General features: G+C 36.9%; 1 protein-coding gene across 1 annotated transcript; it reads right to left on the bottom strand.

The window, feature by feature from the left end:
• Positions 1–612: 612 nt before the first annotated feature.
• On the bottom strand, positions 613–17,782 carry LOC143889415 (FAD/NAD(P)-binding oxidoreductase family protein). Its single transcript, XM_077393609.1, has 10 exons — positions 17,523–17,782; positions 15,847–16,070; positions 14,281–14,391; positions 13,157–13,210; positions 10,647–10,934; positions 9,805–9,996; positions 9,350–9,508; positions 7,005–7,241; positions 5,245–5,567; positions 613–884 (listed from the first exon to the last, which is right to left on the bottom strand). The coding sequence occupies exons 1-9, from the start codon at positions 17,686–17,688 to the stop codon at positions 5,253–5,255; spliced, it is 1,746 nt and encodes a 581-aa protein (XP_077249724.1). The 5' UTR covers positions 17,689–17,782; the 3' UTR covers positions 613–884; positions 5,245–5,252.
• Between the last annotated feature and the right edge of the window lie 379 nt (positions 17,783–18,161).

The following is an 18,161-nucleotide window of genomic DNA, read 5'->3' as shown; positions in this document are numbered from 1 at the left end:
TGTATGGCCCACTCCATTAGATGATCCAAACTGTCCATTTGATGGGCCACAACCCAAAAATCATCCTAGGGAAATGATTTTTTGAGCACAACCTATTTAAGTTGTGGCCCATGAAATGAAAGTTTTGGATCATCATCCTATGGTAATATGATCCTAGGCTTGTTCTTACTAAACTTTGATCAAATCAAAGATTTGGTCCTAATGAAGTAGCGAACACCTCTTAGCAATGTGTCATCTCACGTCACTCACGAGTTTGTGTCGAGATCCCATTTGTTAAGGTTCCCTTTTAGCAATAAATATAAGAGTATTGCTAGGGAAATGTAATAACCTTTTGACAGCTCTTTAAACACTAAAACTAAAAGACAAGATGGGTTAGAGAAAATATCAAAATATGGTTAAGCTGTTAATATTTCGCTTGCTGCTGATAATTGCACCACCATGATTTTATATTGAGAGAAACTCACCCTATCTTTTCTTTTTTAATTGGCTACCAAGAGCCTTTTAGTTTCTGGCAGACATGGCACCAAAAGTTGTAGAGTTGGTCCCCTTTCAAATCGAGTGGCCACCGTTAATATTTATTATTAGAGCCTATATACTGATGATTTATAGGTATTGTATATGTAGATAATATTAAAAATGGATTTTTACCTACAAACTCAGATTACTTGTCCAAATGAACTGCTTGTACTGTTTGATGGAACATAAGACCATTGTATATTATCATTCAAAAAAGAAGAAGAGACCATTGTATATGATAAAAGAGCAGTAAAAAAATGGGAAAGTCGCATACAGTGACATGTTTCAGAAGCTACATCTTGATGTTGAAGTAATCTGGATCGAAGTGATGTAACCTCACGTAGCCATCTTCGCCGCCACTCGAGAAACTATCCCAGAAAGAAAAATGATACATAATCAGCACATGATCATGGAAACTGTCAAAATTTTTATTTATTTTTTAGTAAAGAAAATACATCTTTATCCCCTTTCTGTCACATTGAAGCAAGAACTACTCTTTTATAAAAAGGTAATTGAAGAACTGTTCTGACAGCAAGCACCTGATGTATATAGCAAAACCCTTATTATAGATATGCAATAATGACACTTATATCTCTGAAATAAGGATTTATGTATGCATGTATTGTTGTGAAGATGATGGTGGTCATGTGTGGGTTTGGGTTCAACCATCCATTATAACAAGATGGTCTTCTAAAATAAAAATAAAAAATTATAACAAGATGGTCTTTTGCAACTTGTGAAGCTTGCTTATGTCACAAGTTCTAATGAAGAAATGATTCAAGAATAACTCGGCTGCTATGGCAGAATAAAATCTTATCGGGGTGGTCCAAATAGATTGCGAATGTTTCTGAAAAGACTGCCACATGCTATTTCCTGCAATGAAGAAAATATTACTACTATGGTGTTTTGAAAGAAGTAGCTGGTGACAACATGAATGTAATGAGAGGCTAGATGTCCTAACCATTCTTTAGAGATTTGAGTTTCCACAAAAAGAAGCAAGTAGTCTAAGGATGGGATTTCTAAGGAAGGCTTGAAGATTTCTATAAACGAAACAAGCATTTTAAGGATCAGAATTCTTAGGAAGATTTAGGGGTTTTATAGAAGGAACGAGTGTTTTCGAGATCAGATGCTTTAGAGTTTAGACACCAAAACCCAGTTACAAGAGAGAGAAAATTTGAATAGAGAAAGACCTTACTTCTGTATTTGGAATGCTAAGAAGAGCATGTTTAATAGAATTTAAATAAAAGATATGTTTTAATAACTTAAAATAAAGTGGAGGGTTTTGTTGGACGGTGATGTGCAAGATTTTTAACGGTTGGTCAGCTAAATCAGTGTCCAAAACTCGGACTCTGACAAGAACTCAGCGAGTGTTAGAAGAGTCAACTCGGACAAGTCAATGACTGGAGCAGTCAATATTTCAATAACTTGGGGGAGTGTTAAAGGAATTTTGATTGACTTGGTAAGGCAAAACTTGAACTAGTCCGAGAACTGGCCAACGTAAAAGGGAGTCAAGTTGCGCAAGCTGACGATTGACTCGGGGAGCTTTTAAACAGAAACCTAAACGGCAACTAGACCAAAAATAGATGACATTTGTTTCATGTGAGTAGAGCAGGAAAACAGTTTGTTTAGAGGATTCCACAAACGTAGTGGGTGTCAAAAACTAGCTAGGGGAGGTGCAAGAGAGACAGGAGATGTATATAGAAAATATTGCCCCTCATGTAAATTTTTCTCTATTTTCCCCTGTTTTAATCAACAAAATCATTAGCTACTGGAGGGGATTTAGAAATTAATTGGGGGAAATAATGAAGGCTTTCACTAAGCCAATTAAGATCACATATTGAAACTAAGCCGGAGTGAGAACTTCTTTACATATATTTAATAAGTATCTGGCCCATTGTTGGTATGTGACTCAAACAAAGACAGTGCACAAGGCTAAAAGATCATGGAGGTGCTAGATCCTAGTAGGGAGATACCTCCGCCTTTCATACATACTTTTAGATCCACAGTGAGACAATGGATGGTAAGCAAGGGGAGTGGAGAGAACTGGTCTTATCACTGAGAATATGACACCATTATAGTGTGGACTAAATCATACTTTTGCTGTACATGCGGCAAATCACATGTCCCCTTCTGTTGTACTATTTCTCTTATTTTAGTCCTTTTGTTATAGCTCAAAAAAAAAGGAAGAAAAGGTGCAAAGTTAAGATAAATGTTACAGAAAATGTCTGGTCTAATGTCTAAATGGTCAAAGAGAACAGAAACAAAATAATAGACACTAGATGCTAAACTCTCCATATTTGGTAATATAGAAAAACCTAAAAAAGTAATAGTACATGTAATCAGAAAAACCTGCAAAGAGTGATACCACCCAAGCTTTTTGGTCAACCAGATTTGAATTTGAATTTTTATTTTTTTCGAATGGCTAAGTCAACCAGATTTGATGAATTGAAGAAAGAGAAAATGACAACTAACTGGCGATTGCGAGGAAGTAGTGCAATTAAGGGTGAAATTACCTTGGTGGATGGAGACCTTAATCTCCTAAAAAACCTTAAATATAATGAAAAGCTTGCGAGGAAGGAATCGCCCACCCCTGGTGAGGTGTTACTTTCTCCTCTTAAGAAGCAATGGATGAAAGAAAGGGCAGCAGTTAGTCAAAGCTCGGGATTGTCTCCTTCCCGGGCCTCCCTGAATAGTGAGGAAGAACTTCACACGCCCCTTCGTAATTTGCCCATTTTCAACAAGATTTTAGAAAAGGAAAGGCGAACCCAAAGGCGTTTATGGGAAGAGGAGAAACATCTGGCGATTGCAAGTCTGGAAATTAGGTGCACGACCATGGGTGCTGACTAGGGTCTGGGGCGAGGTATCCCTGAGGTGGAAGATGGCCAGCAATTAGTGCAGTCTAATGAATCCAGTAGACGTGACAAAGGAAAGGGTGTCTTGGTATCGTCTACTCTTGAAGAACCTGGGCAACCAGAATTGGAAGGTTTTAACGATTTCTTAGCAATTGGCGATGTGTTTGGGATCTCCTATCAGGAGGATCTAGGCAAGACTAGAGAAATGTTCCTTGCAATGCAAGCCATAGTTGTAGATGATAAAATAGAAAGAGTCAAGGAGGCTGAAACAGAACCTGCATTATGCGATTAAAGGATCTATCTTACGAGGTGGCTGAGATGTTCTGTTTCAGGGAGTGTGTATTGTTTTTCCAAAGAACTCATTTAAGGAGAATTAGTTAGTTGTGGAATCGTGCATCCGACTTCTAGTGGCAGACTTTTTAGATATGATGCTCCTGATTGATTTAATTGTTAGAGGCAGGCTGGGAAGGAAACGGTTGCAGGAAACCAGGAAGTCGGTACTGAGGTGGTGGAAGTTGTGATGTTGGCTTCAGTCCCATAGGTTGGAGGTAAGGCAGTTGCTAGAATGAATGTTGGTAGGGGTCAGTCTCTGCGCAGTTAAACTCAAGATCCTAGTTGGGTTGAAAAAAGATTTCAACCCAACTAGCTTGAGAGACCATGGTCTTTCGCTACTGGAGGCACTTTGGTCTGGGAGTCTCTCTTATCGCTATTAGTCAGGAAAAATGAGGTTCGGAAAAGGACATGGGATGAAAGTCTTTGGAAATGCAATAGATAATGTCAAGCAGGCAAGATAGGGAAAGGAGGAAAGGGATAGTTTTGGTTTTTTATGTCCAATTTGTATGGTTTATTCTGCATTGGTTTCAGGTATGCCCGTGCCAATATATATGTTAATCTCTTGTAATGCAGGCTGGGACCTCTGGTCCCGAATGCTTCTTGAGTATTAATGAAATATGTCAACTTTAAAAAAAAAATGACAACTATCGCTATTCCTAAGGACAAAAGGCGGGAAGGGAATAGAACCATGCAGTTCAAAAATGGATAGAAACACTTCTTTCAATGACAAATTTACCCATGTATGCCCCAAAAAAATCATGGGAAGCTCTGTCACCTTCAGAAGTGTTTCTATTGAATTTTGAACTCTAGGGAGATTTTGCTCATCTGTTAAGGGTGCTTTGTTCCATGATGTCGACCTTCTTCAAAGATCTAGACTCAGTCATTGTTGGCACCACCAAGGGTTTGTCCTCAATTAGAGAGAGAGTACTAGTTGGGAGAATAAGTACAGGTGGGGCCCAACTTGTTCATAGATCTAAACAGACAATTCACTTGTTAGGCCCCACCAAAGGGTCATGTTTGAGAGAGATCCAGAGACAGAATCAGCTGTACCAATGCTGTACCCGGTAAATGGGCTGAATTTATCCTAGAAGGGGGTGAATGTTGCGGCTTCACAACTGGTAAAAGGGGGTGAATTTGTCATTATTGTTATGTTATTAATCTCAGAGATATTATATGATGTGTGCGCCTGAAGTCCAGTATTTTTCAAAAAGCTATTTCTTAGGATGATCCAAACTGTTCATTTGTTGGCCCACAACGTAAATAGGTTGTACCCCATAAATCATTGCCATAGGATGATCCTAACCCTCCGATCTATTGAGGGAAGACGCATTATAGAAACCTATATAGTTCTTAAAGCAATATTAATATTATTGCAAGTGATAATTTGAGACCCGAGAAGTTTGAAAACACCAACTTCAAGAGTTGGCAACAAAAACTGTTAATTTTCGTGGTCATCATTGAGAATGTTTTGCTAGTAAGGCAATATATAAAGATCATATCTAACATAAACAATGGCAGAAAATTGAGATCTTTTTGGGCTCACCAGTATAATCAAATTCCTATGGAATCAAGAAGTTGAGAGTGTTGAGAGACAGGGACCAATGAATTGGCGACAATAGCACCACTAGCAGCAACTGCAGGGACTCCGATGCCCGGGAAAGTTGAATCTCCGCAACGGTAAAGTTGTGGGATTGGAGTTGAATGTCCAGGGAATGTGTCTTCACCAGCCTGTATAGCTGGCCCATATGTTCCTCTGTTCCTCCTAAGAAACCTCTTGTGAGTCAGTGGTGTTCCAACCAACTTTACCTCGCATTTCTCTCGGCTGAAGCCCGAACCAAGCACACGCTCGACAGCTGTCCACATTACCTGAACTCATATAAGATTCAAGAAAAATGTTTGAGACAACTAACCAGATGTGACAGTTGTTAAATTAATAAAAATATAGATACCAGACAGTTTGATCCAGTTAAATCGTTCAAAAGGAAAAGTGAGTCAAAATGGGGGCAAAGAGACAAAAATTTGTTCAACAAATAAAAAATGGAGTGTCTACTGGAATGTTAAGAAGAAATAAAAACAAGAAGGAACCCCTATGCAAATCAGAAGTGATGTCATTTTGAAGGCAGTTTTAAACAACATCAAAATACTGTAATAAGAAAAGGGAAATGATATCAGCACAATCATGTTTGAATAATTGCAAAAACCCAGCTTGTCTTTTCCTTTTTAACTGGCTTGTGAGAGCTTTTTGGGTACTGTAATAACCTTTGACAGCTCTTTAAATACTAAGAGACAAGATGAGTTAGTGAAAATATCAAAAAATGGTTGTGCTGATATCATTTCCTTAAAAAAGTTCAAATGGCAGAAGCATCTCCACTGTGAGAAGTGGAGGAATCAATCTAATTTTTGAAGTTGAAAGAATAACTTTCTATTTCGTTTCTTGCTGTGTGGCTAGGCTGTGATGGAAAACCCAGATGAGTGCCTCAAAAGTCAAAACTCATTGTTTTAACAGTTCAAGAGGTCATTGAACCCTGCTCATTAACCTACTGTTAAATATCTTGGAAATGGATGCAACCAATTCCAGTATGTTTGAAACTGTTATTGGTGGAGCCTGATCTCAGTCTAATCTGGAAAGTACTGTACACTTTACCTTGACTACGGCGGTCCCGCTCGCCGCTGAGGGTAGTTTTGTACTTTCAAGAATTAGGGTTTTTCTTTATTGTAACGCGTTTCTGAACGCCATATAAAAGGGATGTGATATCAGGAGACGCCATAGAGAGGCGTGAGGGTTTGTAATCTTTTCTTCAGAATAGTGGAATCGTTGGCTTGTCGCTCTGCTGTGGACGTAGCCCATACCAAACTGGTTGGGTGAACCACGTAAATCTGTGTGTTCTGTGTGTGAATCTTTCGTTTATCTTTGCATCATTATTCTGCTGCGTTGTTAATTCTTAACAGAAACCATGAACTCAATGGTTGAGCCGCTGCATATTAAGCGGGTCTAAAATCTGCCGACACAAAGAAATAAAAGGAAGCACAGCCTATTGATGGCATTGTAGCACGACTACTGTCCTTTTATGCGGCAGTCTGTATAAGTTACTCACCAGAGTGACATCAATGTTTAGATATTCATCAAGGTTCCATTTCTTTCGAAGTAAAATGGGTGTAAGACAAATTACAAGACCAATTTTCCACTTAAAATGGGCTTAAAATTTGTTTTACGCCCATTTTACGTAGAAAGACACAGAGTAACAGTAATAAAAGAAAAGAAAAACAAAAGATAGAGGGAATATACACAAGAAATATAATTACCTCTGACCGTTCAGCTTTTAGTCTTTTATATTCAGAGCTTTTACGGTCTAGTCCTTCCCATAATTCAAATGGCTCTGTTCCCGGTGTATAAGCATGCAACACATGTTTCCCAGGGGGAGCTAAATCCTTACTCAGTACACTCGGAACTGAGATCAAAACAACATTCTGATCGGCATCGACCCCTCTATTCCAATCATTTACAACTATGTGATGGATTCCCAGGTCTTCTGGGATGTCCTGTCAATAAAACATATACTTAACAAGGTCAACAATCAAAGATGAAAAGGTTAACTAGTGGAGGAAACTTATAATGAGAGTAAAGAACTAATATAAACAACTTAAAACTTAAAAACGAAAAGGTTATAGATGACAAATAAAAGAATGCATATTCATATTGAAATATAGATGGATTGAAGGACATTTAAGACCAACAATAAATTCTAGTGTCATCAAGTTCAGACTGGAGATGAAGATCTATCTTCCCCATATTGCATACAAACGACGAAAGTTTATCACAATTGGAGGCCTACACTCTAAAATAGAATTTAGAATGTAGGGAAAATAATTTCAGTTCTTACTTCAAAATGAACTCAAAGAACTTAGTAAGCACAATTTACATAAAAAATTTGGAATGAAAAACAAAAAATAAAACAATTTCATTAATTACAAAGAGAAGCATCATGGGTTAAATTCAACATAAGGTGTGAAAGACAAGTGTACACTTACAATTAAGTGAAAATAAAAGAAAAACCGACAATTAAAGACTAACTCTATGGAAATATGTAAATGTACCATTTAATATGAAATACTTTATCTAAACTAACCATCAAGCACGAGAATGAAGATTCTTCAGTCCCAGGTTGTGAGTAAGATAGTTAAAAGATTTTAAATATTTTTTGGGTATGTAAGCTTCCAAAACCTTTGTTCATGTAAGCAATTTGCTCTTTGTGATTAATGCGAGGTTTGATGATTTCACAAGAAGTGACTTTCTCCCTTATAAATCTAGAAAGAATCTCAATATGTGTGGTTCTTTCATGAAACAATAGACTTACAACATTACAATTGCTACTTTGATTATCACTAAGTATAGTAATGGGTCACCTTGATAAGCTTCACTCATAAATCATAAGCAGTTTGATCTATGGTAGTCAACATAGGGTGCTATACTCAAATCCTTCTATTTTATTAATAAAAAGGCCAACCTTTTAACACAACTGTATTTGAGGGTTCTATATACAATGCATCTGCTGCTGATAGCATGAATGTGCTAATTAATTGATCGGCCCTAGAAAGACCGAATGTAGCTATAAGACCAAGTCTATCTGCGATCGAGTTAGAAAACTTGTGCACTAATTCAAGGGAATATCAATAAATTGGTTGGCCCAATTTGACCATGGTCAAACCATTGAGAGAGAGAGAGAGAGAGAGAGAGAGAGAGAGAGAGAGAGTAGTGTGACATCCAATAGGCCGCACTGCTTTCTTTGAAATTGATGATCTTAGCTTCTAATTTTTTTGATATTTGGATCTTCAATTGGAATGTAAATACACTACAGATCGATTGATCTCACCATCTATCCCCAAACCCTAAGAGTCCTCGCCTCTATGAGTTAGGTGTAAAGGCTTGGGAGCTATGGCCTCTATTTATAGAGAATCTAGTGTGGTTGGCTAATAGGTAGAGTTTACATGGATTAGGAGACTAATGGGATTTGTGAAATATTTAAGAGTGCCCTTTCTGGCTATGTATAAAGGTGCAGAAAAAGGACATCTTTATGTACTGAGATGTAAGAAATGTTTTGATGAAAACTTACAGAGGTACTTGTTGAGTAATTTCATCATCCCCACAAAGTGCCATGTAGGAGACTCCAACAGAAGCTCTAATAATGATGTCAACCTACATGTTTATACTTTATAGTATAGACCTATGAATGTCATTATACTATTATATCTATGCCACTCTTTGCTCCGCATTAAGAGGCATAAGTCAAGAGCAAAGGGCTTCTAGCACATCGAAGGATATTTTGTTTCATTCAAAATTTGGAATAGAAGCTATGATGATAATTTTGTCTTTTTAACTATGAAGTAATAAGGTTGGACTATAGGGTTTCAAATTACGAAAAATGCATTCAGGATTTCTCATAAATTGGACAATATTTTACAATTTTTGTAAAAAGAAGACACATAAATATCCAGTAAGAAGGGGAAAAAATACATGAAATGGAGATGAGCATTTAGCGGGGATGCATGAAAGTCATGTATTAGTGGATATTATCTAATATAACTGTTCACAGAAATTCCCATGAGTTGGATTTGGGCATTTAGTTAACTGAAAATGAGTGCCATCTCACCTGTGCATCAAAACCCAAGTGGAGATGCATGAATGATTCACATTGTGGGGTCTTTTTAACCTTGTCCTGGTATGACTTTGGAATGGCTTCCATGGGTAAGAGATTCAATGTGTCCCACATTGATGCATTGCTAACCACAGCCTTCTTGGCACGTATAAACTGCAGCACACATTTTATCTTGTTATCAGATAAATGAAGAAAATATAATCTTCCAAAGTTTAACAGGCTTTTCTGTCTCTTAGGGGCCATTTGGATACATGGATTTCATAATCCAGGATTGTAAACTCTTGGATTTTACAAGCTAAAGCCTGGATTTTATAAGCTAAAACCTGGGTTTTACAATCCTGAAAATGTAGTTTTAGCTTAAAAATCCAGGTTTTAGCTTGTAAAATCCTGGATTTTACAATCCTGCATTATAAAATCCTTGTATCCAAACGGCCCCTTAGGTTACTTACATGACCACTTCTGAGCTTGACTCCTGTAGCTCGACCATTTTCAACAACAATATTTTCAACATGAGTTCCTAATGCGAGCCTTCCACCAAATTTTTGCATCCCACGGACAAGAGCATTGACAACTGCTCCACTCCCATGAAGAGGGTACTCAAGTGAACACCCTGGTTTATACCACTCGGCAAACATGTAGACCTGAAATTTGGAAAATAATGATGTAAAATGAGAAGAATGCACTTAAATAGAAAGAAAAAAGTGTAGAGCACATGGTATTGGGGGTTCAAAACTTAAACCAACTTACTTTATAGTTCCCATACGTCAAACAGAAAAATTTCTAACCAGGTGAACCGAAAAATACAGATTTTTTTCTTTTTGCTATATAAAAAGAAGATGACATTATTAAATTATCCCAATAAATTTACACCATTTTGCTAATCTTATGTGATAAAAATTGTGGTAATGATGGGAATGAGATGGTAATAGATAAGCTTAACTAATCATAAAGAACTTTACATAGATCAGTCCCAACATAATCAAACAGAATAGCTAGCCTACCATTGAACTTGTTAATGGAATGGATGCATGTCTCCAAAAGAACTTTAGATCCAGTGTAACATAGACATTTGTAATAGAGGAATAGTGCCACAGAACCTTAACCTAATGTTCTGTAATATAAGAATATTTTATGTTATCATTTTGTTGTGTTTCTTTTTTTTTTTTGTTGTTGTGATTTTCCCAATTTCATTAACTTAACAATGAAATAAACCTGGACAAAGAGTATATGTATGAAAGAACAGTAAGACTTCCAAAGACAATATAGATACAACTTAAAAAGTAATAGTTACCATCTCTGCTGAGAGAGTACCATTAGATTTCACCCCTGCGAGTAGGAAACACAGAAGATCGACCCAGTTACGAACAAAAGGGTCTTTCAACTCCAATGAATCCATGATCTCTGAGAAGGGTCTAAGAAGCTTAGTGGCCCCCAAAGCTCCTTTGGGTCCCATTTGTATGAAAGATTTCAAGAGTGAAGGAGCATATCTAGCCGCTGCTGTGGAAAGAACGCCCAAATCTCCTCGAATAGCTAGAGGTGGTAGAGCCATTGCGGCAACAGACATCGGCAAGACTGCATCCTGTGAAAATTTTCAATATCTCATTTGAGAAAGAGATACAACGGGTTGGAACTTTACATATGTTAAATTGCTATACATTCAAAAAAAGCCAAATATGCTGATATAAGCTTCCTTGCTGTATTTGTGAAAAACCCCTCTTTAATAGTGATCTGCAATTTCAATGGCCAAGAAGAACGGAAGAACCAAACACAAGCCAACGCACAAAGACACAAAGATTTACGTGGTTCGGCAAAGCCTATATCCACGGCAGAGGTGACGAGAAAATCCACTATAAGAACAAGAGATTACAAGAGAAGATCAGTATCTCTCAACCCAAGCTACAAGAAACCCTACACCCTTTTTTTCATTTTTGAGCCTCAATCCTCTTCTCAAAGACAAGAAACAAAAATAAGCCCTAAAACCCCTTTATATATGTTAAAGTATAAAAGATTAAATAACGCCTTCTCCAACAGCTTAAGCTTTTGGAGTAATTGGTTGTTTCACTTCACAAGGTAACAGAGCAAAGGTCTTGAGTTCAAAACTCCTTGATATTAAAAAAAATCCACATCTAATGGCCAGCCCAAAAGAGGGGCCACATGTGCCACGTGTAGGCCAACCATAAAAAGTGGGGCCACATGTGAGTGGGAGTGTTAAAGTATAAAAAGATTAAATAACGCCTTCTCCAACAGCTTAAGCTTTTGGCGTAATTAGTTGTTTCACATGTATAAAGCGGGCCAAAACTTATTCTAATCGGGCCGAAATCACTTAATATGGGCCGGGCCCAACGGATAAATGGGCCGCATCCGGGTCACATGCAATATTTCAGACCCCAACTGGTTGACTACAAGACACCCAACTCAACACTATACACCAGAAAAGCCAAATATGTTGTATTAGCTTCCGAAAATCTTCCATTTTTCTGAGTGGGTGTATACACATAATAGTCTTAAACACACTCTCAGCATTACACATCAGGAACTAAACACCAAGATGATTGAATATACCAACTGAAGCATCTTGGGGGCTACAAAAAAATGCATTCTAAAAGTTATAACAGCTCTATAAAATTTAACCAGATATTAACATCATTGATGCTCTCTCCCTCTATCAATATGAATTGCTTCTCAAGAAGCTTATTTCATTCAAAATATGCCAAATTCACCCTTTACAAGCTTCTATAACTAAGTTGGTAACAACTTACACTAAATATAGTTACATAAAAGATTCTTCTAACCTAAAGTATTGCTATTTCCTTTCATGGAGCAACTAAAAAGCATGCAGGCATAATGAGGAATGAACATATGCAAAATGATCAACTTGTACATACAATTTGATAATTGAATATAAGTGTGTATGGAAATCTAGCTTTTCTATGTCATTGTCTTTCTTTCATGGGTAGCTAACATTCTTGATGGCAAACACATATCTTATGGAGCCATTGAGGAGAGAAATGTTCATGTAAAACTTCATAGAACGCATAACAGGCCCATCAAATATATTCTCGAACATCTTCACTCCTGTGCTCCTCCACACATTCCATTGCAGAAAAATAAAGGAAAAACGTTTTTTTTATGACATAGGGTATCCCCATCCCAATTTTAAGGGTGGGATTATTCCCTACGGATGCGTGCAATCACCCGTACACCACACGCATCGGGTAAGCCCGGTGGATTTGAACTCGCGTCAATGTGGAGCATACGTATGACTTTAAGCCAAAGAGACACACCCGTACGGGTTTGGAATAACAGAAACTTATGTGATCCTTAGAGCATTAACAACAGAATCACACCATTTTTTCTTTGCATCTTATCAGGTTAGAAGACCTCTCTGCAACCCTGGAATAGTGTGGACATCTAGGGAGCACATAAAAGTTGTAGATAGTGTGTACATCCCATGTATATGTGAATCCCTCCTTAAAGATAATATTGATTTTTTTTATTTAATAGTTTCATTTCATAAAAGAGTGGCAAAGTTTTTCGGCCGGCTGCCAACTTGACGCCAACCCTCCTCCTTTATCCTGGCTTGGGACAGGCTGTGGAAAACACAGCCAGAGTTTGAGTTGAGTTGAGTTGAGTTTCATTAAGGTTAAACTGAATATTTGTTTGTTATCAGTGGACACCAAAACGAAGTTCTGTACAGATCCTTCATATGTATATGGTTACATTTTGTCAGACAAAAATAGGAAGAATATTAGGATAGAAGAAACTAACATTTATAATAAAAGAAAACCCATTCTAACTCACAAGAAGTTTTCTCCATTCAAGCACAGCATCCAAACTCACGTACTTCTCAAGGTCCTGTAGAAAGAGGAGAGCATAATATGGTGAGTTAAATCCTTTTAAACTAAACAACCAACAATAATTCAACCACAACAAGATTTATGAGAGTTCACCATTTCAAATAAGACAAAGAGGTTCTGAACAGGAAACCAGACTATACTAACACAGATCCCCAACTTAATCAAAATACTAATCATCCTTTTTCAAATTAACTACAAAGAAAGAGAGAGAAAGCAGTGGGACGTGAATGAAAACCTATAGCTGTGCACCCTCAAAAGCTCACTAGATACATTGGCGTCCATGTCACTAAAAACAAAATGAAAATTTCAATAAACACAACAATAGATTTACGGCACATTTTCGCCAAGTAAGAATTGCTCCCACTTGACCCACTTTTATATGTCAGGCTTTGGGCACCAAGCAAGAGGCTCCATACAATCTTGGTGGATTAAAGTTTGTTAGGACAATATAGATTCCCAGAATTGTGTACAAGCCTCTATATGATGCTAGGTTTTTGTGGATTGTCTGGATTGTGGAGATAAGTGTAAGAGTTCTAGTATATTCATTCTTTGCATTAAATTTCTTTGACCAGAACATTGTCTGGATTGTGGAGTGCATCATTCGATTGATCATTTACGGGTTGAAACAATCCAATCGTGCTTAATTTAATAAGTTTAGCTCCATTATTACCAAGTAAGGTTTTCGTTGAAGCCATATAGATAACTCGGTGTTCATATGGTGGGGATCAATAGCAATAGGCCGGGCTTGTGATGGCCAACAATGGTCATGAACCCGATCGCGGTACAAATGGTAATGGGTCCACATGATTGTTTTCTCTAATGAAAATTATGCTTGTCTTAAGAGATATTACCTCTGTGTGTGTGTGTAAATGTATACATCTTAGATTGGGATACAATACACAAAATTGACATACACAATTATGATCATGGTAACCAAAGATTTATTTGCTTCTTACAATGCAAGCCGTGCCTATGAATTGGTGAAACAAAAAATTCAGTAAAAAGAAGCCAAACTTGTTTGACCTATATAATAAATAACAAGGGATAAGAAGTGAAAAATGAGCTCACCTTGAGAAATTCTGTAGGGCCTATGCGTGATAAAAATTCACCTTCGGGGATGTATACCATCCATGAGTTGTAAGAAGCACATGGAACAGACTCACCCAATGCATCCAGCACCTATAATTTGGAAAAAAAATATATATATATATATATATATATATATGTATGGTTAGCTTCCATGAAAGTAACATTGAAATGCACAAACTGTAAAAAAAATGCAAGGGAAGTATCTCCGTCCAGTTAAGATTGGTGATGTGGGAAGATAATATCATTTAATTACAAGTTCACAACAGTAGGATAATATAGTATGAAAGAAAGATACACTTCTCTAAAGTTCAACAATGGCCAATATGTTCTACAAGGTAGAAAAAGAAATAAGCATGAGGGATATAGTCCAACAGATATTTATTGATAGATATCATAAAGGAATGTGATCCTATAGTAATGGTAAAGTGATATGGTTATATATTTCCATATTCCCTGAAAATCTGACATCTTCTTAAAAGTCAGTTTGAATTGCAATAAGGTAGTATTATGCAAGTGGATTGTTGTAAATGGGATCCGCAATACAGTTACCTCGGGCTTAAAGTTCCACTGTTATTGATGTGTACTATCGAGAAACCACTTCTCCCAATTTTGTACAAGAAATATCAAGTAATGTTTTATAAGTATCTAACATCAATATCCAAGTCCAGATAGACATAGACAGCGGAAATAAATAATACATCGATATCAAGATGCAGAAGGATTTTCAACCGAGGATAAAAATCGCATAAAATATCAACAGACCCAATAATCACCAAACCAAGAGCACATATTTAGAACAAAATGATCATGACTATTTGGGGGGGGGGGGGGGGGGGGGGGGGAGAATACATCCCCAGACAAAAGGCGGATTTCAAGTCTTGAATCACCAGCAAAAACTCTAGATCAGAAAATTTAACCTTTCTCACCAAGGTTTGATTACCTTGAACTGACCAAGCTGATCCCCAATCTTTTTTGGCCTTAAACTCACTAAGGTTTGATTTTATCGAACTCGCCACGATGTTCACAAGTACAAAACTTGATTTCACCAAGGTTATTACCTCCGAAGGAAGCAAACCTCTAAGTCTAGCATTTTCTAACTTTTTTAGAGATATTTTCCAAGATAACTTCCTTTTAGAGAATCCTTCCAAATCAGGAAACTTTATTTTTTGGGTATGTGGGAAACTCTATATTTAGAAATATAAAGTGCCATCAGTAATGCAAAAGAGAAGTCAAAGAAGCCCAAGCAAGAAGATCCAAGGGGGGCTACATCTTCACAGTGTGCTGCCAATGAAAGGATAACTTTCACTAGAGGTCTCGTTTGCTTAACGTGGAGGAGGAAAAACACAAGCAACATAATGGAACCCAAACCATATTGGAAAATTTTGAATAAAAAATAAAAAAGTGACACTCACGTGTCCAGCAAAATATGACTTTCTTTGCAGCATTAAAATATGATTGTTCCCCTTATTTCTTGTTATGCACTAAAGCACTATTACTGCTTTCAACAACGGATGTATACATAGAAATCGAAAAAAAAAAAATTACCTGTGCAAGAGGATTAGCCTGAGGACCTCTTGACTGAAACCCAGAGAATAGGGATGGACCCGAGTCAAATTTGTAACCTTTAATTTCAAAAGAATGAGCTGCCCCTCCAGGGAGATCATGACTTTCTAATAAAAGTACATCTTGCTGATATCTAGCTAAAAGTCCCGCACAACATAGCCCACCAATACCACTTCCAATGACAACCACATCTGCCTCTGCCTTCCCTGCACATTATACTGTAGTTAAATTATGACAAATTATTTAGAAGCCGTATACAATAAGAATGCAAGAAAAATGAGCAGTTTATCCTAAAGGGATATAATTAGATAATATAGAAGCATAAATAATTTCCAACTGAATGCACAACATAAAAGAGAACGCTTTGTTTATGATAACATAAACTAATAAAGGATCTCATCAAATATAGCTTTGAGTGCAATTGATCATTAACTACTACAGTTTTTCTGCTCACAGGCAACAAAAAATTCAAAAATTTCCAGTCAGCTAAAATTTTGACTGTTGGTTTCTGTTTTATCCTCCGGCAGTTACTGTGTGGAATAGGGGTGACAGTTAAAACTAAAACGATAGAAAAATAAAGAATGATTGTCAACTGTGTAAACTATGTGAATATTTGGAAAAAAAGGATTTGCTGCTAGAACAACACACTGGTTTTTTTTTTTATTGCTGTTTGAATAATGAACAAGTAACTATTTGAAACATGGGAAATTATATTTAAGAATCATTAATAAGAAAGGAATTGCTTGCCAATGCATTCTAAGATTTTATCCAAACAGAAATATTAATACAATCCTTGCTATCTCAAAATGGATTTTTTCTTTAAACCGTTTCAATTTTCAGCATTTTAAAAAAACCAAATTCTTCATTAAAAATAATAACCCTAGCTCATGATCAAAATTAACTGGTTGGCCTCATAACTAAAGCCAATATCTGGTACCAAATTCCAATGAAAACCCAGTTCCAGCTTTCAGCAATACATAACTGAAACTACTTTCTGGTTATCATAAAAAACAAATTTCTACATAAAACCTAATTCCAAATTTCAACAATTCACAGCTAAACTCGATTCTACAGCACATTTTTTGGCTGGAGGTTTAGAAACCCAATTATAATTTTCACCAATGCTCAATCATTCAAAAAAAAAAATCACCAATGCACAACACATCACAACCTTTTTGCCTTTCAATTAGGAACTCAATTCCAACCATCCCCAATCAATCTTAAATCCAAACTTTTTCAGCTTTGTGATTAGTAACCCATTTCTGGTTCCCCCAATTCACACTAAATTCCAACTTTCCTTTTTTATGGTCAAGAAAACCAATTTCAGTTTCCCCTACAAGAACTGTCCAACTCCTTTCTCTACCTTTTTTTTGTTTGTGTGTGTTTTCTGATATGTGCGTGTTATTGTGGTGTATTTGAGTACTAAATGTAGTTTTTATGTGGTTATTTATTTTAGGCTTGTGGGGGTTAGTTATTGCTGATGATAAAACCCATTTCCAAATTCCCCATTCCCAATAATTAAATCCTAAAGCTTCAGTTCATAAATCCATTAATTCAAACCTCGACTAGTTCTACTTCGATCAAGCAATACAAAAGAGAGACAGAAAAAAAAAAACAAAAAAAAAAAAAGGCAAGAGAGAGTAAAAAATGAAGGGAACCTGGAAAGGGGTTCTTGTCTTTCATTGAGGGGTGACCGTTGGAGGAGAACTCTTGTACATTTGAATTCCGCGCCAAAACCGCACTCTTTTGGCGCGGGAATTTGAAGTTGGTCGAGAAATGATGTAATTGAAGTGGAAGTGGGTTTCCAAGAATCCCCAAACCCATCAAGAAAAAAATGAGGGAAAGATTAAAAAAAAAAAAAAATAGCCCGCGAAAATGTAACGGGCTTGTAGGCGTGGCGTCTCGTTAGCCAAGGTCAGTGAGCAGAGCACTTTATCCTTCTGATTATTTATATTGACTAAAACGCCCCTTGGAGGTCTCAATGGATGAGGGCATGATCGTCATTTCAGGAAAGTACTGTAGGGCCCGAGATTCTATGTGTGTGGCAGTATAGTCCAGTTTCATTTCAAAAATTACTGCACGGCCCACTCCGAAGGATGATCCAAACCGTTCATTTGTTGGGCCACAATGTAAATAGGTTGTGCCCTAAAAATCAATTCGATAGGATGATTTTAACCCTGGATCTAAGGAGGGACAGCAAATTATCGATCCGAGGGTTACGATCATCCTATGGAGTGGGTTTTACAGTACTTTTTGAAAAATACTGACCACGAACCATATAAAAACACGTGTGCCAG

The sequence above is a fragment of the Tasmannia lanceolata genome, unplaced genomic scaffold (genome assembly GCF_043159265.1).
Source record: "Tasmannia lanceolata isolate RefF3 unplaced genomic scaffold, GAP_Taslan_0.1 ptg000013l, whole genome shotgun sequence".
Taxonomy (NCBI): Eukaryota; Viridiplantae; Streptophyta; class Magnoliopsida; order Canellales; family Winteraceae; genus Tasmannia; species Tasmannia lanceolata.
The sequence above is the reverse complement of the archived record's forward strand: the minus strand, read 5'-3'. Positions and strand labels throughout refer to the sequence as shown.

Bases quoted from the DNA above. Each gene is read 5' to 3' on its own strand.
- LOC143889415 (XM_077393609.1), bottom strand. From the start codon at position 17,688: ATGGGTTTGGGGATTCTTGGAAACCCACTTCCACTTCAATTACATCAT. The intron at 16,071-17,522 runs GTTCCCTTCATT...TATAATGTGCAG, and splicing joins AGACAAGAACCCCTTTCCAG to GGAAGGCAGAGGCAGATGTG. The intron at 9,509-9,804 runs GTAAGTAACCTA...TGTGTGCTGCAG, and splicing joins TCAAGCTCAGAAGTGGTCAT to TTTATACGTGCCAAGAAGGC.